This window comes from Rhinolophus sinicus, linkage group LG10, assembly GCF_036562045.2.
Source record: "Rhinolophus sinicus isolate RSC01 linkage group LG10, ASM3656204v1, whole genome shotgun sequence".
NCBI lineage: Eukaryota > Metazoa > Chordata > Mammalia > Chiroptera > Rhinolophidae > Rhinolophus > Rhinolophus sinicus.
This window is the reverse complement of record NC_133759.1, coordinates 69,506,560-69,521,313: the sequence shown is the minus strand read 5'-3', so window position 1 is coordinate 69,521,313 and position 14,754 is coordinate 69,506,560. Positions and strand designations below refer to the sequence as shown.

At 49.6% G+C, this 14,754-nt stretch overlaps 1 protein-coding gene across 2 annotated transcripts in view; it reads right to left on the bottom strand.

Annotated features, from left to right (window-relative positions):
* The window catches only part of MAML1 (mastermind like transcriptional coactivator 1), a 40,141-nt gene that overhangs the window by 4,233 nt on the left and 21,154 nt on the right, over nucleotides 1-14,754 (bottom strand). For both annotated transcript variants that reach the window (XM_019716939.2, XM_074313334.1), the window contains exons 2-4: nucleotides 4,913-6,325; nucleotides 2,740-2,979; nucleotides 1,174-1,270 (exon numbers count right to left, since the gene is read on the bottom strand). In XM_019716939.2, the coding sequence (XP_019572498.2) occupies nucleotides 1,174-1,270; nucleotides 2,740-2,979; nucleotides 4,913-6,325 (1,750 nt within the window). The remainder of the gene's footprint in view (nucleotides 1-1,173; nucleotides 1,271-2,739; nucleotides 2,980-4,912; nucleotides 6,326-14,754) is intronic.

Below are 14,754 nucleotides of genomic sequence, written 5' to 3'. Positions count from 1 at the left end.
CGTGTTCTTCTCATCACCGCAAATGACAGGTGGTCACGGCAGGTGGTCACAGCAGGGAAAAGCCCAAATGGTGACCAGCAGGTGCTTACCGAGCCCCTGCTCTGTGGTGGGCGCTGTGCTGGAGGCGGCGCAGAAAGGGACAGAGAGGTTCTGTCCTCACGGAACTTGCCGTCTGGGGCTCTGCCTTAAGCAATGGCCGCATGGTGACACTGAGGCGGGTTCCTGCGCAATCGCTTGGGGGTTGGCCATAGTGGAGTACTTTCTTTCTCCTCTCATTCTCTCCACTAGCACCTAACTAAAAACTGAGGAAAAGAAACAGTCTACTTCATGTCCACTGAAGCCCACAGCCTCAGAAGGGATAGAGGCAGGAAAGCTGGCTGAGCCCAGGCTTCTGAGATGCCTGCCGACTTCCTCTCCGCTCCTGGTCAGCACATACATAAAACTCCACCTGTCTCTTCCAGAACCCAAAATGTCCTGTCTAGGACATTTTACAGTGAGAGTCACTGACCAAGAAAAGGACAGGTTTTGAAGATATTCCAAGAAGAGCTAGGAAGGTGGGTACAGACCACATTTTACTGCATCTGTCAACTGGCATTTCTGTTTATTTCTGGAGTGACAGCCTGAGCAATGGCAGCCAGGTTCCCTCGCATATCTGACACGTGAAAGCTGAGACCTCGGAGTGCCTCCTAATATTTCCTGGTCAACTGTCCATGGCTGGTGCTGCCATCCATGACACCAGAGTGAGTGGACAAGAAGAAAGAAAAGAAGCAACGGCCACACAAGTTCATTAAGTCTCTCCTTACCTAGAAAACAGGAAAAGGTCATTTTGCAGAAGCAAAGAACTTTCATAAGAATTACACAAGCTATTTCCCATTGATAAGGTATCTTCCAACTAGAAATGATTTTGCTTCAAAGACTGTACAGCCAGGGACCCAGCCAAAGCATTTGGCCAAAGCGGTCTGCCCCTGTGAGCCTCTCCTCTTAGCCAGCAGGGTGACTAGAAACCAGCCTCTTTGGCTGAGCAGAATGAAGCTTCTGTGAGCAGTAAACCCATTGAGCACCTGGCATAAAGCCAGGGAGACAGCAGGAACTCAGCACAAGTGGGTGGAACAGACCGTCTGCCCTCCAGTGCCTGCCTTCCCCTCCCCCCACCACCATCTCAGACACCCTCACCTGTGAACTGTCCAACTTGCTGTGGGAAGGTGCTCTGCGTTGGGTCTTGATACTGGGGTGGTGGGCGGGTCAGATGGCGCTGAAACTGCTGCTTCTCCTAGAAAATGCCGAGAGCAGAAGACCCACATAAAACAGAGTTAAATCGGAGCAGAGAGGACTGTCCCAGTTTGTTTCTCACAGCTGGACTCCTGGGGGACCATGCTCATGACCTCATCTGGGGACTTATAATAAACCCCATGAAACTGAAGGATGGGGCAGAGCTAGGGGGCAATAATTAAGAACAGGTAGTATCACCAGTTTTAAAAAATGGAGGGCAGATCAGGGAAATGCAAATCAAAGCCACAGAGATATACCACTTCACACTCACTAGGACGCCGGCGTGGTAGGTGGGGAGGTGGAAAAAGGGGCACTGCACACTGCTGAGGGACACAGTGCTGCAGCGACTGTGGGCTACAGTCCAGCAGCTCCAAAAGCGAAACGTGAGAGTTACTGCACGAGCCTGCTATCCCACCCCAGATATGTACTCAGGAGAATTGAAAACCTATGGCCACAAAGTTCAGGAAACAACCCAAATGTCTATCTCCAGATGAGTGGCTAAATAAAATGTAACACATTCGTACAACAGAGTATTATCCATGCTACAACATGGTTGAAACTTGAATCCACTTATATGAAATGTCCAGAAATAGGCAAATCTTTAGAGGCAGAAAGTAGATTAGTGGTTGCCTAGGCCTGGGGTGGGGAGGATAACTTTTAATGTGCATAAGGTTTCTTTTTAGGTGATGGAATGTTCCAAAATTGTGTGATGGTTGCACAACTCTGAATATACTAAAAAGTACGGAATTATACACTTTAAACGGATGAACTGTATATCATGTAGATTATACACCAATAAAGCTGTTATTTAAAAAATGGTAGAACTGGAGCATTTGAGGTCTTGCTTCCCAGCAATTGTCATCAGTTTTGTCTCAAACTCTTATAAAAATTCTCAGGGGAAAAAAAAAAAAAGGTAGAACTGAGGTAGTGATGTGGGTTTTAAAGCCCCTGTCAATCAACTAACCTCCAGATGGCTAGTTCTCTTACGTCTGAAAGCTGTAATTTAAAATCCCGTGAACTCCTACAGCCTTGGCACCTGTACACTATACTTGGTGATCACGTGGCTGAACTATAGGACTTGGATGGGGCTTGTTGGTCCTGATTCTATGGCCCCAGGACCTCAGGCAGGTCTCCATCTCCCCGCTTCTCGTTCTGGCTTGAAACAAACTGCATCTACAACAAACCTGGGTCCCACAACAAACCGGGGGGCCAGGGGGCTCAGTGCTTTGGCAGTTGCGGACAAGGGACCTAGAAAAATGTCCCTAATACACAATTTTAGCCACAGATTCTGCCTTCATTAATTCCCACTAAGTGACACAACGCTGCTTCTGACACAGGCCACCACTGTGTGAGAACCACCACACTCCTGGACCCCGTTTAATGTCCAACATGCAAATGAGCGCGCATTCACACCAGGCCCCAGGAGGCGGGCAAAAGCGGGAGCAGGGTTTTCTCCCACCTTCCTCTTACCTGCTCTGCCAGAAGGTGCTGCTGCCTTTGCAAAAACTGCTGTTGCTGCAAATGCTTTTGCTGCTGCTCTCTCTGTTTCTGTTGGTCCAAAAGCAACTGATGCTGCTTCATCACGGCTGCCTGCTGCGGGCTGCTCAGATAGGGGGCACTGCCATGCGTGATGGCTGCAGACGCAGTAGGTGGCTGGGTCCCCACGCTAGCGGCCTGGGCTGGCACAGGGACGCTGGGAGGGTTCTGCTCCTGTCAACACAGATAACAGGGTCTCGAGTCAGGCGGGACATGGTGAAATCTATCAGCCCTGCCTGACCAAAGTACATGAGCTGCGCCCAGTGAGCCTGGTTCCCCGCGGAGGACACCAGGGCAGGCTGAGGCCAGGGAAGCGGACATCTGAGTATCCAGGCACAGCAATGAACAGTCGCTTCCTGTGACTGGCCAATGGCAAGGGTGTGATTTTACATGTAAGCTCGTAATTTGCACACACCAGTTTCTGTAGGCAGCTGTAGCTTATATAGGCTTGTTCCCTGGAGTGCGTGGGAACAGGTGGGACCCCGAGGAGGAGCTGGCTCTCGGAGGGACTGCGGCTGATGGGGACAGACCATGTTCCAAGTGTGCCAACTGTGGGTCCTTGCTGGTGGGGTTGTCCCTGACCTACCGGAAATGGTATCGTTTGTCCACTCATGCTCAAAAAAGACTGAGTATCACTGAGAACTTTTAAGGAATATTCTCTTTCAATACAAGGACCAAAAGTGAGAATCATTTCAAAGTTACCATAATGTTATTCCAGCATCACTGACACGTGAAAGTGGGAAACTGAACTCCCAACAGGAAACAGGCAGAAAGCTACTGTCATTGAAACAAGTTCAACTTCTTGAGCCTCTTTCGAGTCTTTATTCGTTAGGACATTTAATCTTCACAAGATTCTAATCTTAGAGCCCACGGGTTCTGATGGTGCTTCCTCCCCCCAGTCACAAGGTTTTGTGAGGTGCTGCGATGGCGGTCGTCACTGCCACTCTTTCTCAAGGTTGCTTTTAGTGGCTGTTAGCCATTTAATGGCTGAAATAAGTGGAAGTTTCAACACTTGCAAATGCACACTCTGTGGAGAGATGCTGAAACTGCCTCCAGTTTGCAGTTATTGGATACAGTCATGCGATGAGTACCCTGCACGTAACTTTCTCTTTTTTTATTATTATAATGTGGGTATACTTATGAATATTTTTATGGCTTATGAAAAATACATAATGCCAAAATTCCTTTCCAAAACCAGTGTGCTCATTTATACACACTCATCAGTGTATGAGTTAGCCTACTTCCTCATGGTATTTTACCAGCATCGTGTTTTCTAATTATTTTAATGTTAGAGTGTGTTACAAATACACAAAGGTACACACACAGGTATTCAATGCAGACTCGCTTATGGCGGTGCAAAACAGGAGACGATGCACGTCACACAAGTGTCATCATACAATTGTGAAAAAGTTTCAATGGATACACACGTGCAGACGTGGAAGAGAGTCGAGGCCACACTGTGAAGTGAGAAAAGCACGTGTGCCACACTGCCGCTGAGGAAGCCGGGGACAGTTATTACATGAGGCCTGACCCCTGGGAGGTATCTAGGGAGGGGCATCTTAGAAGCTATCTGAGCAGTGTAGAAATACAAGTTATAACTATGACCATGACCACACTGGCACTTGACCATTCTCCACCCTGCAGAACCATGTGTTTGCATGTCAATGACTAAATACCCATGGAGTTTAGATATGCTGGGAAGCAGCACTCACGAAAAAGGTTTAGTAAAGGTTATGTGCTTACTAAACTTAAGGTATTTTGAACAGAGATCTGAAAGGTGGTTAACATGTTGCGTACGGCGGGGTTTAAATCCCTCATGAAGATTCTCATGATCCGTATGCAAATGACTTAATTTAAGTTGTGTGGCATGAAAGGGACACGAGGCCAAGTGCAGGTGACCCCCAAACGTGTGAATAGTTAAAACCAAGTTAGGAGGGAACTTGACCCTACTTGTGTTTAAGCATCAGCCCTGCTTTGCTCGCTCATTCGCACTCCCTAGGGGAGTCAAAGGACAGGTGCAGCTGCTCCCTACCTGCTTGCTTTTGTTCCCCAACTACCTGGACCTGGTACCCAGGCATGCAGAGTCCCAGAGCGAAGCCCCGCTCACCTGGCTGGGTGGGACCAGGGATCGGAAGGGCATGTTTCCCGGCTTTGGTTTCATCAGAAACAAGGAGCTCTGCTCATTGCTCAGATGTGGCAGCTGCTGGGGAAGGTAAGCCATGAGGGCCGTCTTGCTCTGGCCAGCCCCAGGGCCACCTGGCCCGCAGTCTGCTTTGTAATGAGAAAGGGGCTTGGTATTGCCATAGTCCAGCACGGACGCTTGGCTACTCCCAGTGCTCTGGCTCAGGTTACTTGGCGGCTGGTGACTCAGCAGGCTCATGTGGCTGGGCTGCAGGTAGGGGCCTCCGGGACGAGGGGAGCTCTTGCTCACATTGGGCATCATGAGCAGTTTGGGGTTGGGGAAGTCTTGCTTGTAGCTGGGAGGGCTGGCAGACTTCTCCATGGGATAAGGGACATTTAAGGGGCTATGGGAGGGACCTGTCTGCTGCCATGTGGACATCTGGCCTGGAGCTGGTCCTGGGGTGGCTTGCTGTGAATTCTGGAGCATCTGCTCGCGCTTCTGCTTGGCAGCCATCTGCTGGAGCTGGTGTGCAGAGGACAGCTCTGAGGCCCCTCCTGGGCCCTGGCTGGGCAACACCACACTGGACATGGCTCTTGGTGCATTCTGGGCCTGCGCTGATGCCGGCATCAGGCTGGGACTGGCGGTGTCCGCCCCGGGCTGACCAGGGGTGTGGAACAGGGGCTGAGAGCCCCCAAGGCTGGATGCATCTGTGTTCACAGGGCCGGATGAAGGCCCCAGAAAGGTCTGTCCTGCAGACCCAGCCCTCACTGGTGGAGAGCCTAACTGTTCTTGCTCAAAGGCTGCTGGAGAGAACTCTGTCTTAATGTTGAGGCCCTGCGCCATGGGCGGCTGCGTCGCAGCTCCAGGCGGCTCGGGCTCCTTCTTGTCCTCAAAGTCCTCGGTAAACAGATCCTTCATGTCTTCGTCGGGCACCGACCTGTTCAGCTCCTCGATGAGCTCCTTCCACTCTTGCTCGTTAAGGTTGAGGTCAGGCATGAGGTTGCTCTGGGATATGGAGCCTCCGGCCCCCGTGATCATGCAAGGCAGGTCATCGACTGGCTCCTGCTTCAGTTCTTTACTCAGGCTCAGCGGAAACGACTCGGCGGGGTTGCTGCCTCCGTTCAGGTGGAGGCTTGAGTCTGCCAGACACTTCTTGTTCACGGAGTCCAGCCCCAGCGAGTGCTTCCCGCTGGCCTGCAAGGCCTCTGCGCCAGGCTTGTCAGGCTGGCTGAGCGGGGAGGCTGGAGGCAAGCCGTTGGAAGACACAGCTACTCCCAGGGGGGCCTCCCGGCGGGTCTTCTTGTGCCCAGGAAAAAGGTCCCCATAGCCATTCTGCTGATCGCCATTCTGAGGGGAGGTGGCGCTATCGAGATTTCTCTTTACCGGGTCGTGGAGATGCTGAAAAATAAGGAGAAGAGTGACTTACGTGCGCAGCACCATGTCTGAGGCCCCCCTGCTTCGCACGCTGACTGTGACAGGGCCCTGTCCCTTCAGTGCTCCCCTGCTCATCGTCCTGCCCATGTTCCACTCCTCACTCTGGGGACACCCTTCATTTCTCCTCTGGGTTGCCTCTCCCTCACTCAGGTCCTGCGGCCTCACATGAGTCAGGACCACTAGCTCAGCTGTGGAAAAGTGACCCAGTTGCAGCCGACAGGTCAGTTCCTGGACTTTGGCCATACCCTCCTTTTGGAGGGCACAAGTCTGATGCTGCCCAGTCCCCTAGTGGGAGGGTGTGCCCAGGAGCGGGGATGATGAGAAAGGGCCAGAGGACACACACTGTCATGCGGGGTGTCATGTGGGCTGTCAGCTCCCGCTCCCCAGATAAGAACGCAGGACATGGTGAGGCCAAAAAGGAACACCCACAGAACCACAGATAGGGGAGTCATACCACTATATTCTTGCTGGCAGCTGGGTTGGAAAGACAGGAAGCAGAAGCCACACTATCCATAACCTGCTGTCCACTTCTCTCTGTCAACCCACCTCACTTGCTAGCTGCAATCCGCTGTGCTAACCGCAATACACTCTTGCAGGCTCAGCCACCATCTTCTTGCTAGCCCCCATTTTTTGCTAGTGTAGCCACGGCAGTTATATTAGTGGCCAATGGCTCACTGGTTACAGCTGATGGCCATCCAATCACAGCTGATGGCCATTTACTACCTGAGCCAGCACCTTTCCACGTGAGGCCGAGAGCCTGGAAACTGCACTCCTGGCTCTGTCCCCACATATACACATTCTTGAGGGCATTGTGTGAGTCCAGGATCTCGCTGTACCTGAGACCAGCCACCTCCCCTGCCTTGCGCCTATGGAAATCAATACATTTCTTCTTGTGTCTAAGCAGGTTTAACTGGGATTGCTGCTGTTTTCAGCCACAGGATCCTGGCAGTACAGCCTCCTCTTCAGGTGCAGCAGGGGCTGGCCACTGGCACCAGGCTCCATCTTGTTGCACAGGCCAGTGTTAATGCCCTTCCCAGCCTTTCTAGGAGCTGACCCGGCCCCTCGCCTCCTCTCCCACCGGGTGCTTCCTCGCAGGCCCTATTGGCCCCAGATTTTGTCTCACTCTCCGCCCTGCCAACCACAAGCATCTTGTAATCTCTTGGGCCCAGGCACCAGCCTTCACAAACCCCACTTCTTATCAAGACCATCTGACCGCAGCTGGGTCTGTCTGCATCGTTTTTCTCACTTCCCCCTGCCCTTCTCAACTAGACTGTTCAACTGATCTTATATAAAAAGTCTGCCTCGTGTCAGGGACAAGCGCTGTGGATTATCAAACGGGGTGGTCCCCGTCCTCATGGGCTCCCAGCCTTCTAGGACACGGGACATACACGAACATGGCTACAGAATGAGATGAATGCCCTATGCAAGCAGTTGAGCAGCAAGCACCCTGAGCGTTCAGGGGCGGGCATTTCCTGAAAAGAGTGTGACAGGGGAGTGGAGAGGAGAGAAGGTGCTATCTCCCTACTATTTCCCCAGCCTCGTTTTCAGCTGCCAGGGCACGATTCCTCCACTAACAGTTGCCTACACTCAGCCTCTAAACACAGGCTGTTCCTTTCCTATGTCTACTTCTGTTATGTTTCTGTCCTTCATCCCAACCCCAATTCCATCCCTCTTTCCCTGTGACCCTAAGCATCTACACTGAGCTGTTTACAAAGTTCCAAATAACACTTTCATTCTTATCTCTAAATAGATTTCAGAGGAGTCAGACAGGAGCATGCAGCAGTCTGTGCTGCTGTCCTCGGCTGCAGAAAGAGGCCACACGGACCCACACACCGGCCCCTGACAGGAGCGTGCATGCAGGAGTATTCTGACCTAGGCTTCCTGCCCAAGGCAGCTCCGTGGGCACCGGCACTCACTAGACACAAACGAGGAACGAGCAAGAAAACGAGGGCAGCTTTCTCAGTGTTAGTCCCAATTCGAATGCTCCCATTTCTCCCCCTACTTCAAGATTTTCTTACTTCTTAACTGTTAAAGCCGATTGTACAGTGCTCTAAAATCCTGGCTGAGTCAGTATTTCTTTAAATCAGTAACTGGGTACCTAAGTCTGCTCAGAAAACCTACCGTGTTTCCCCGAAAATAAGACCTAGCCGGACCATCAGCTCTAACGCGTCTTTTGGAGCAAAAATTAATACAAGACCCCGGTATGGTATATTATATTATTACATTATATTGCATTACATTACAATATATAAGATGCAGTCTTATAGTAAAAGACCGGGTCTTATATTAATTTTTGCTCTAAAAGACGCATTAGAGCTGATGGTTCACCTAGGTCTCATTTTCGGGGAAACACAGTAGGAATGTTCAATAAATGGAACTGTGGTGCAGAGATGTAAGCAAAACACCATTCTAGGACCCAACTCAAGAATGGGCCCCTCCAACAGCCGGACAACCGCATTACTTTCATGCAGGTTCTTCTGCTTCCTGCTGCCACCTAGTGGGGAAAGAGGGAAAGGAACCATGCTCCTAAAACGGACCCTCTAAAATAAGATTCACTGAAAAGTTTCCTTTAGGGAAGGTAAATTCACACCCATTTGATTTGTCAGAAGGAAACCACAATCAGTCACTATTTTTTCTTGGGTTTTTATTCTTTCTATTATTTTCTTTTTAGAAAAATCATTTGTTGCTCCGTGTCAGGTTTGGGCTGTCTTTAAAACTATGAGCTCAGTTTTCCATTTTCCTAAGGAGGAAGATGGAAACCTAAAAGGTCAAGGCACTTGATGAGTCAGCTGGTTGTCCCAGATTAGAAACAGAATCCTTCTGTGCCCTAACAATTATAAAAGCTACCACTCCCTCTTTCAATATCCACACACAAACAGCTGCAGACAAGTTCCAAAGTAACAACTCAATTGTGCAATACCAATTGCTTTTAGCCAAAGGAAACACCGGGGCCATTTTCTCAATCATTCTCAAAATTTAACTGGAATGATGTAGGCGGGGGTGGGGAGTGTGGAATGTGGTGGCCCTGGCATTTTTCAGCCTTGAGCTTTTTTTTAAAGATTTTATTGGGGAAGGGGAACAGGACTTCATTGGGGAACAGTGTGTACTTCCAAGACTTTTTTTTTTTCCAAGTCAAGTTGTTGTCCTTTCAGTCTTAGTTGTGGAGGGCGCAGCTCAGCTCCAGGTCCAGTTGCCATTGCTAGTTGCAGGGGGTGCAGCCCACCATCCCTTGCAGGAGTCGAACCGGCAACCTTGTGGTTGAGAGGACACTGGACCACGTGGGAATCGAACCGGTAGCATTCTGAGTTAGGAGCATGGAGCTCCAACCGCCTGAGCCACCAGGCTGGCCCCCAGGCTTGAGCTTTTACAGGAGTTGCCTGATATGTGCAGGGCACTGTAGAGGAAGGCGAGTAAACCAGAGCCTAACCTCCAGGAATTCACAAGAGATGGGAAAATGGCTTGAGCAGATTGTAGAGACCTAAGAACAAACACAGTATGCCCTTGTCATGTACTTCTGGGTGCTTCGCTCAGAGGTTCCTGACCTAACTACCCAATGGTCTTGTGGAGCACAGGGTTTCAGGAGGCTCCCGCGCAGGTAGCGTCGTCTGGTGCTCATTTCCTTCGCAAGGGAGTTTTGCTGAACAATGCTGCATCCTTGATGGTCAGCTGGAGGCCCCACACGCTCACTCAGGCCGTCTTCCACCCATGCACGCTGCAGGCCTGACTCCCACCCTGGGCTGTACTGAGAGGGGGCCCCAGATATCAACGCTGCTCCCAGTCAAGCCGGAGGTGCAATACCTCGTGGACACCTAATCAGTGTCCTGTCACCCTGCTTGGCCCACTAGGCTTACAGGATAGTCCCTCCACTCTCTCCCGCTTTCACCACCCAACACTGAAATTCCAGTGTGCTTTGTGATCAAACGCCCCCAAATGGTAACATCTGTGCTCTTCCACTGGATGTTAGCAGATGCGGCTGTTTTAGACAGAGCTGGCTCTCTCATCGGTCTCCTCACACGTGGTTAGCCACCTGGGGGCAGCGACCAGTGCTTCCTGCCCCTTCGCACTGGGCATTCACTCTTCCTCTGCCTCCCTCTTCTGTCATCCTCCTATCAGCCAAACACCGCCCACCCCCACCTGACAGCCAGCATCTTGGTCCACTGCAGTGGGGCTTCCATCCTTCTGGGAACTGATTGGATGTTGGATGTGGGGAGGAAAGAAAGGGAGGATTCAGGAAGACTGCTTTCTTCAAGGTTGGCAATGAGCTTCATACTGTTAAACGCAGCCCACATTTTTTTTTTTTAAATTGGGTATTATTGGGGAACAGTGTGTTTCTCCAGGGCCCATCAGCTCCAAGTCCAGTCACTGTTTTCAATCTTAGTCGCAGGGGGTGAAGCCCACCATCCCCTGCGGGAATTGAACCGGCAACCTTATTGTTGAGAGCTCGCGCTCTAACCAACTCAGCCATCCAGCCGCCCCAACGCGGCCCACATTTTCAGTCTTTCCCGCTCCCTTCCGTCCACCATCTGCCACTTAATAATTCCCTTCATCTTTAAGGCTTTCTTTCGTCATATTTCTTTACCACATCATCTTGCTTTCTCTTCTACTTCTCTGGTTGTTTCTCCTCAGTCTCCTTTGAGGTGGGTCTCCCCTTCAAATAAATATCAGAGTCCTCGCCTCTTTCCACTCTTCACACACTCCGAGTGATCTCATCCATTCCCATATCTTCAAATTCCTATGACTGAATATCACACTCAGAATAACCCACCTGCCCAGGGACCCCGCGCTGATCTGCCAGCCCTCGGCCCCTGTACCCTCCTGTCAAGGCCCTCCCTGTGGCGCACCAGGCTGGTCACACCGGTCTTCTCACAGTCCCTCCAATGTGCCTGCTCATTCTGCCTCAGGGCCTTTGCACTTGCTCTTCTCTCTGCCCAGAACACTTCTTCCCTCTGATCTTCCCAGGGTGGCTCATCTCATAATTCAGGTCTCATCGCCTCAAAGTCATTCTCTGATCAGCTCCTCCACAGTCCCTGTCTACCCTATTTCCTTGTTAATTCCCCCACTGGAAGCACTCATTTGAAGGGGCACAGCTCCCCTCATTAGAATGACAAGCAGAGCCCACAGCACCTGGAACAGTGCCCATCACCTGCTAACCTACTTGGGAATGAACGTGCTACCTCTAACCTCCCGTCTGCAGAGCTCCAGGCTCCTGTCTGCCTACCTACCTACCTGGTGTGCTCCTTCCTACTGGGGCACCACAGATACCTGACTAAATCTCCAAACCTGAAGCAGCGTCTCCGTTTGCCTTTCCTCTGTTCCTGCCTCAGAGCATGTCACCACGACCCACCCTGTCACATAAATCAGAAAGCAGAGAGCCGCTCTTCCCCCATATCCAATCAGCACCCCACTCCTACTCAGTCCGCCTCCTTAGCATTTCCTGAATCCACACACTTCTCTCAGTTCACTCACACCAACTGCTCTGGCTTGAATTATTTTAACTCCGTCTAAAGCTAGTCTTGTCACAAACCCCATGCTCATCTACGTTCCGCGTATGATCAGAGTGATCGTGCTGAGGGCAAATGTGATCTGGTCACTCTTTTCCCTAAAGCTCTTCAATGGCACCTCGTTGCCCTCACGTCTTCAGAAGCCTGACTCCAGCTCTGGCATTAGTGTGCTCCCCATCAAATGCCAACCACACCTGCGCGGCACGCCAGTGTGCGGCTCACTGGAACTCCTCAAAAATGAAGGTTGGAATATACAAAATCCTAACTTTTTAAGGTAGCAATAGTTAAATATTGGCAATTTGAACCTAACACCATGCTGGCTTTTCCTTCTCTCCCAGCGTCCTGTACATACACTCCGGACCCTTAGGACCCTTGTGGGAAAAGACCCTGTCTGTGGATCTATGTTCATGAATCATTCAATGTTTCAATTTGAGGAAACATCCTGGAAATCCATTATCAAGTAGCAACTTCGTAAGGCACAGACGTGAGTGTGACAGGGACAAGTCGTGATGTCCCAGAATGCCTCACTGAGCACTTGGCCCCTGCACGTCCTACTCCCCATTTTGTTTCAGAATCTCACTCCACCTTCAAAGGCACCCTGAGGACCAAGTCATTACTCCCGTTTCATGGCAGATGATGTGAGACTCCGCCAGCTTTCCTGAGGTCTGAGCATTCATTCAGAGGTCCTAGGAAGGGTCTGCGGCCATGCCCACGGCCATGCCCACAGCCCTGCCCCGCCCCCCACCGTTAAGACTGAGGCGAGGCCCAGATTAATTCCACTTCCACCGGGGGCTGAAAGAGGAGTGTGCTATGAAGCACAAGCGGCAGGGAGTGAGTCAGAGTTTCGAACAGTTAAGAAAAAATGCCTGTCCCCTATGTCAAGCATGAAGAGCCCCATCAAGGTGCTCTCACCAGAAAAACAGGCTGTGCTCTGAGGAAACTCCACACACCACAAATGTTTCTTTGTAAAATATTTAAAGAAAAAAGGAAAACTATCACAGAACCATCTATAATCTGCTACTAAACGTTCCCACTTTTAAGACCTTATTTGTCCTCAGAGTTTGGAACCTCACTGATTTAGAAGCATGGGGGACACTAAAGAGGTCTTTAATCATTCCTTGCCAGTGAACCCGCCTAAAAGGACACGCCGAAAATGGCAAGTCTTGAGAACTGCGTTTCCCAGAAAACTTTAGTTTGGTGCCTAGACATTTTTACCATCACTTTTCTTTTTATTTTTAAAGAATTGTAGATTCACAGGAATTTGCAGACAGTACAGAGAGGTCCTGTTACCCTTCACCCAGTTTTCCTACACACACACCCCCGCCCCCATGGTTGTATTTTACATAATTAAAGCACAATATCAACCAGGAAGCATGTGTGTGTACAGTTCTGTGTCACTGGAGCACGGGACTATCACCTCTTTGGATAGAAAGCTTAGCTCCGTATTTTACACAGTGTAATCTCTTCCTGCCTGATTATAAAGCAGAAACAAAGCTGTTCAATAGACTGGTTCTTCTATTTGGCAGGCAGTCCCTGTATGCTCTTTGCTGTGGAAAAGCCACTCTGGGAAGCCCTGTGAGGCTCAGACAGTCACGCGATGCACATGTGAACAAAGCAGCCTGTGATAACTGGCTGTGCAGCTCAGCCAAGACAACCCCTTCCAGAATCTGCCTTTTTGACCTGCATACTGGAGACCCTGGGTAAGATGATCTAAACGGTCATAATGCCATCATGCTAACTAACATCAACTATTGCCCAAACGGGAAGATGCCCTTGGGGGTTCATGCAGTACTCATTCACCCAGATCCTACTATGTGCCAGACACTGCCCTACAGAGCTGTGCACAAAATAATGGTAAATTCAGATATAAACTAGGTTTTTACTACACTCTAGGAGGGTACTAGGAAATGGGGATAAAAAGATAAAACAAGACAAAATTCTGCTCCCACTAGCTGGGTTGTGATGGAGAAGCTATGATGGCAGGTCAGAGTATCTATGCAGGCAAGAGAAGGGAGGGCAGGGCAGACTACATGGAGAAGGGGACACCTGAGTTACGTACTAAAGGAGCAGAGAAGGCATCCAGAAGAGGCTTCCGGGCTGCGAGGCAAAGGCAAGGATACACAAATGAGCTCTGAGTGGGAGTGGACAGAGGGAGGCAAGCAGGAAAAACAGGAGTAGTTTATCTCTGCTGAAGTGCTGACAGAGAGCGAGGCTGGGAATAGACCGCGATTTAATGGAAAATTTCAAAAACCACACAAAACTAGAAAGAACAGTATATCGTCATCTGTCCATCACCTAACTTAAACAACTGTTAGTATTTGACCATTTTGTTTTATTTCTACCTTCCTATGCCCCCGCCCCCAAAATTGTATTATTTAAAAAACAAATCCTATGCATGTCATTTAACCCACAAATGTTTCAGTAGGTATCTCTAAAAAGAACTCTTAAAAATATACATGTGTGTATATCACAATACCATTATCACAACTAAAACATTAATAATTCTTTATTATCACCACCTCAAACCCTTAGGATGGCTACTATCAAAAAACAAAAACAAACAAAAAAACCCAGAAAATAAATGTTGGCAAGGATGTGGAGAAACTGGAACCCTTGTGCATTACTGGTGGGAATCAAAATGGTGTATCTGCTATGGAAAACAATACAGTGGTGGTTCCTCAAAAAATAAAAAAATAGATTTACTATATTATCCAGTAGTTTCATTTCTAAATGAATCCCATTTCCAAACAAGCTGAAAACAAGGACTGGAACAGATATTTGTACACCCATATTCATAGCAGCATATTCACTATAACTAAAAGGTAAAAGCAACCCAAGAGTCCATCAATGGATGAACTGAATGGATACACAAAACGTGGTATACACATACAA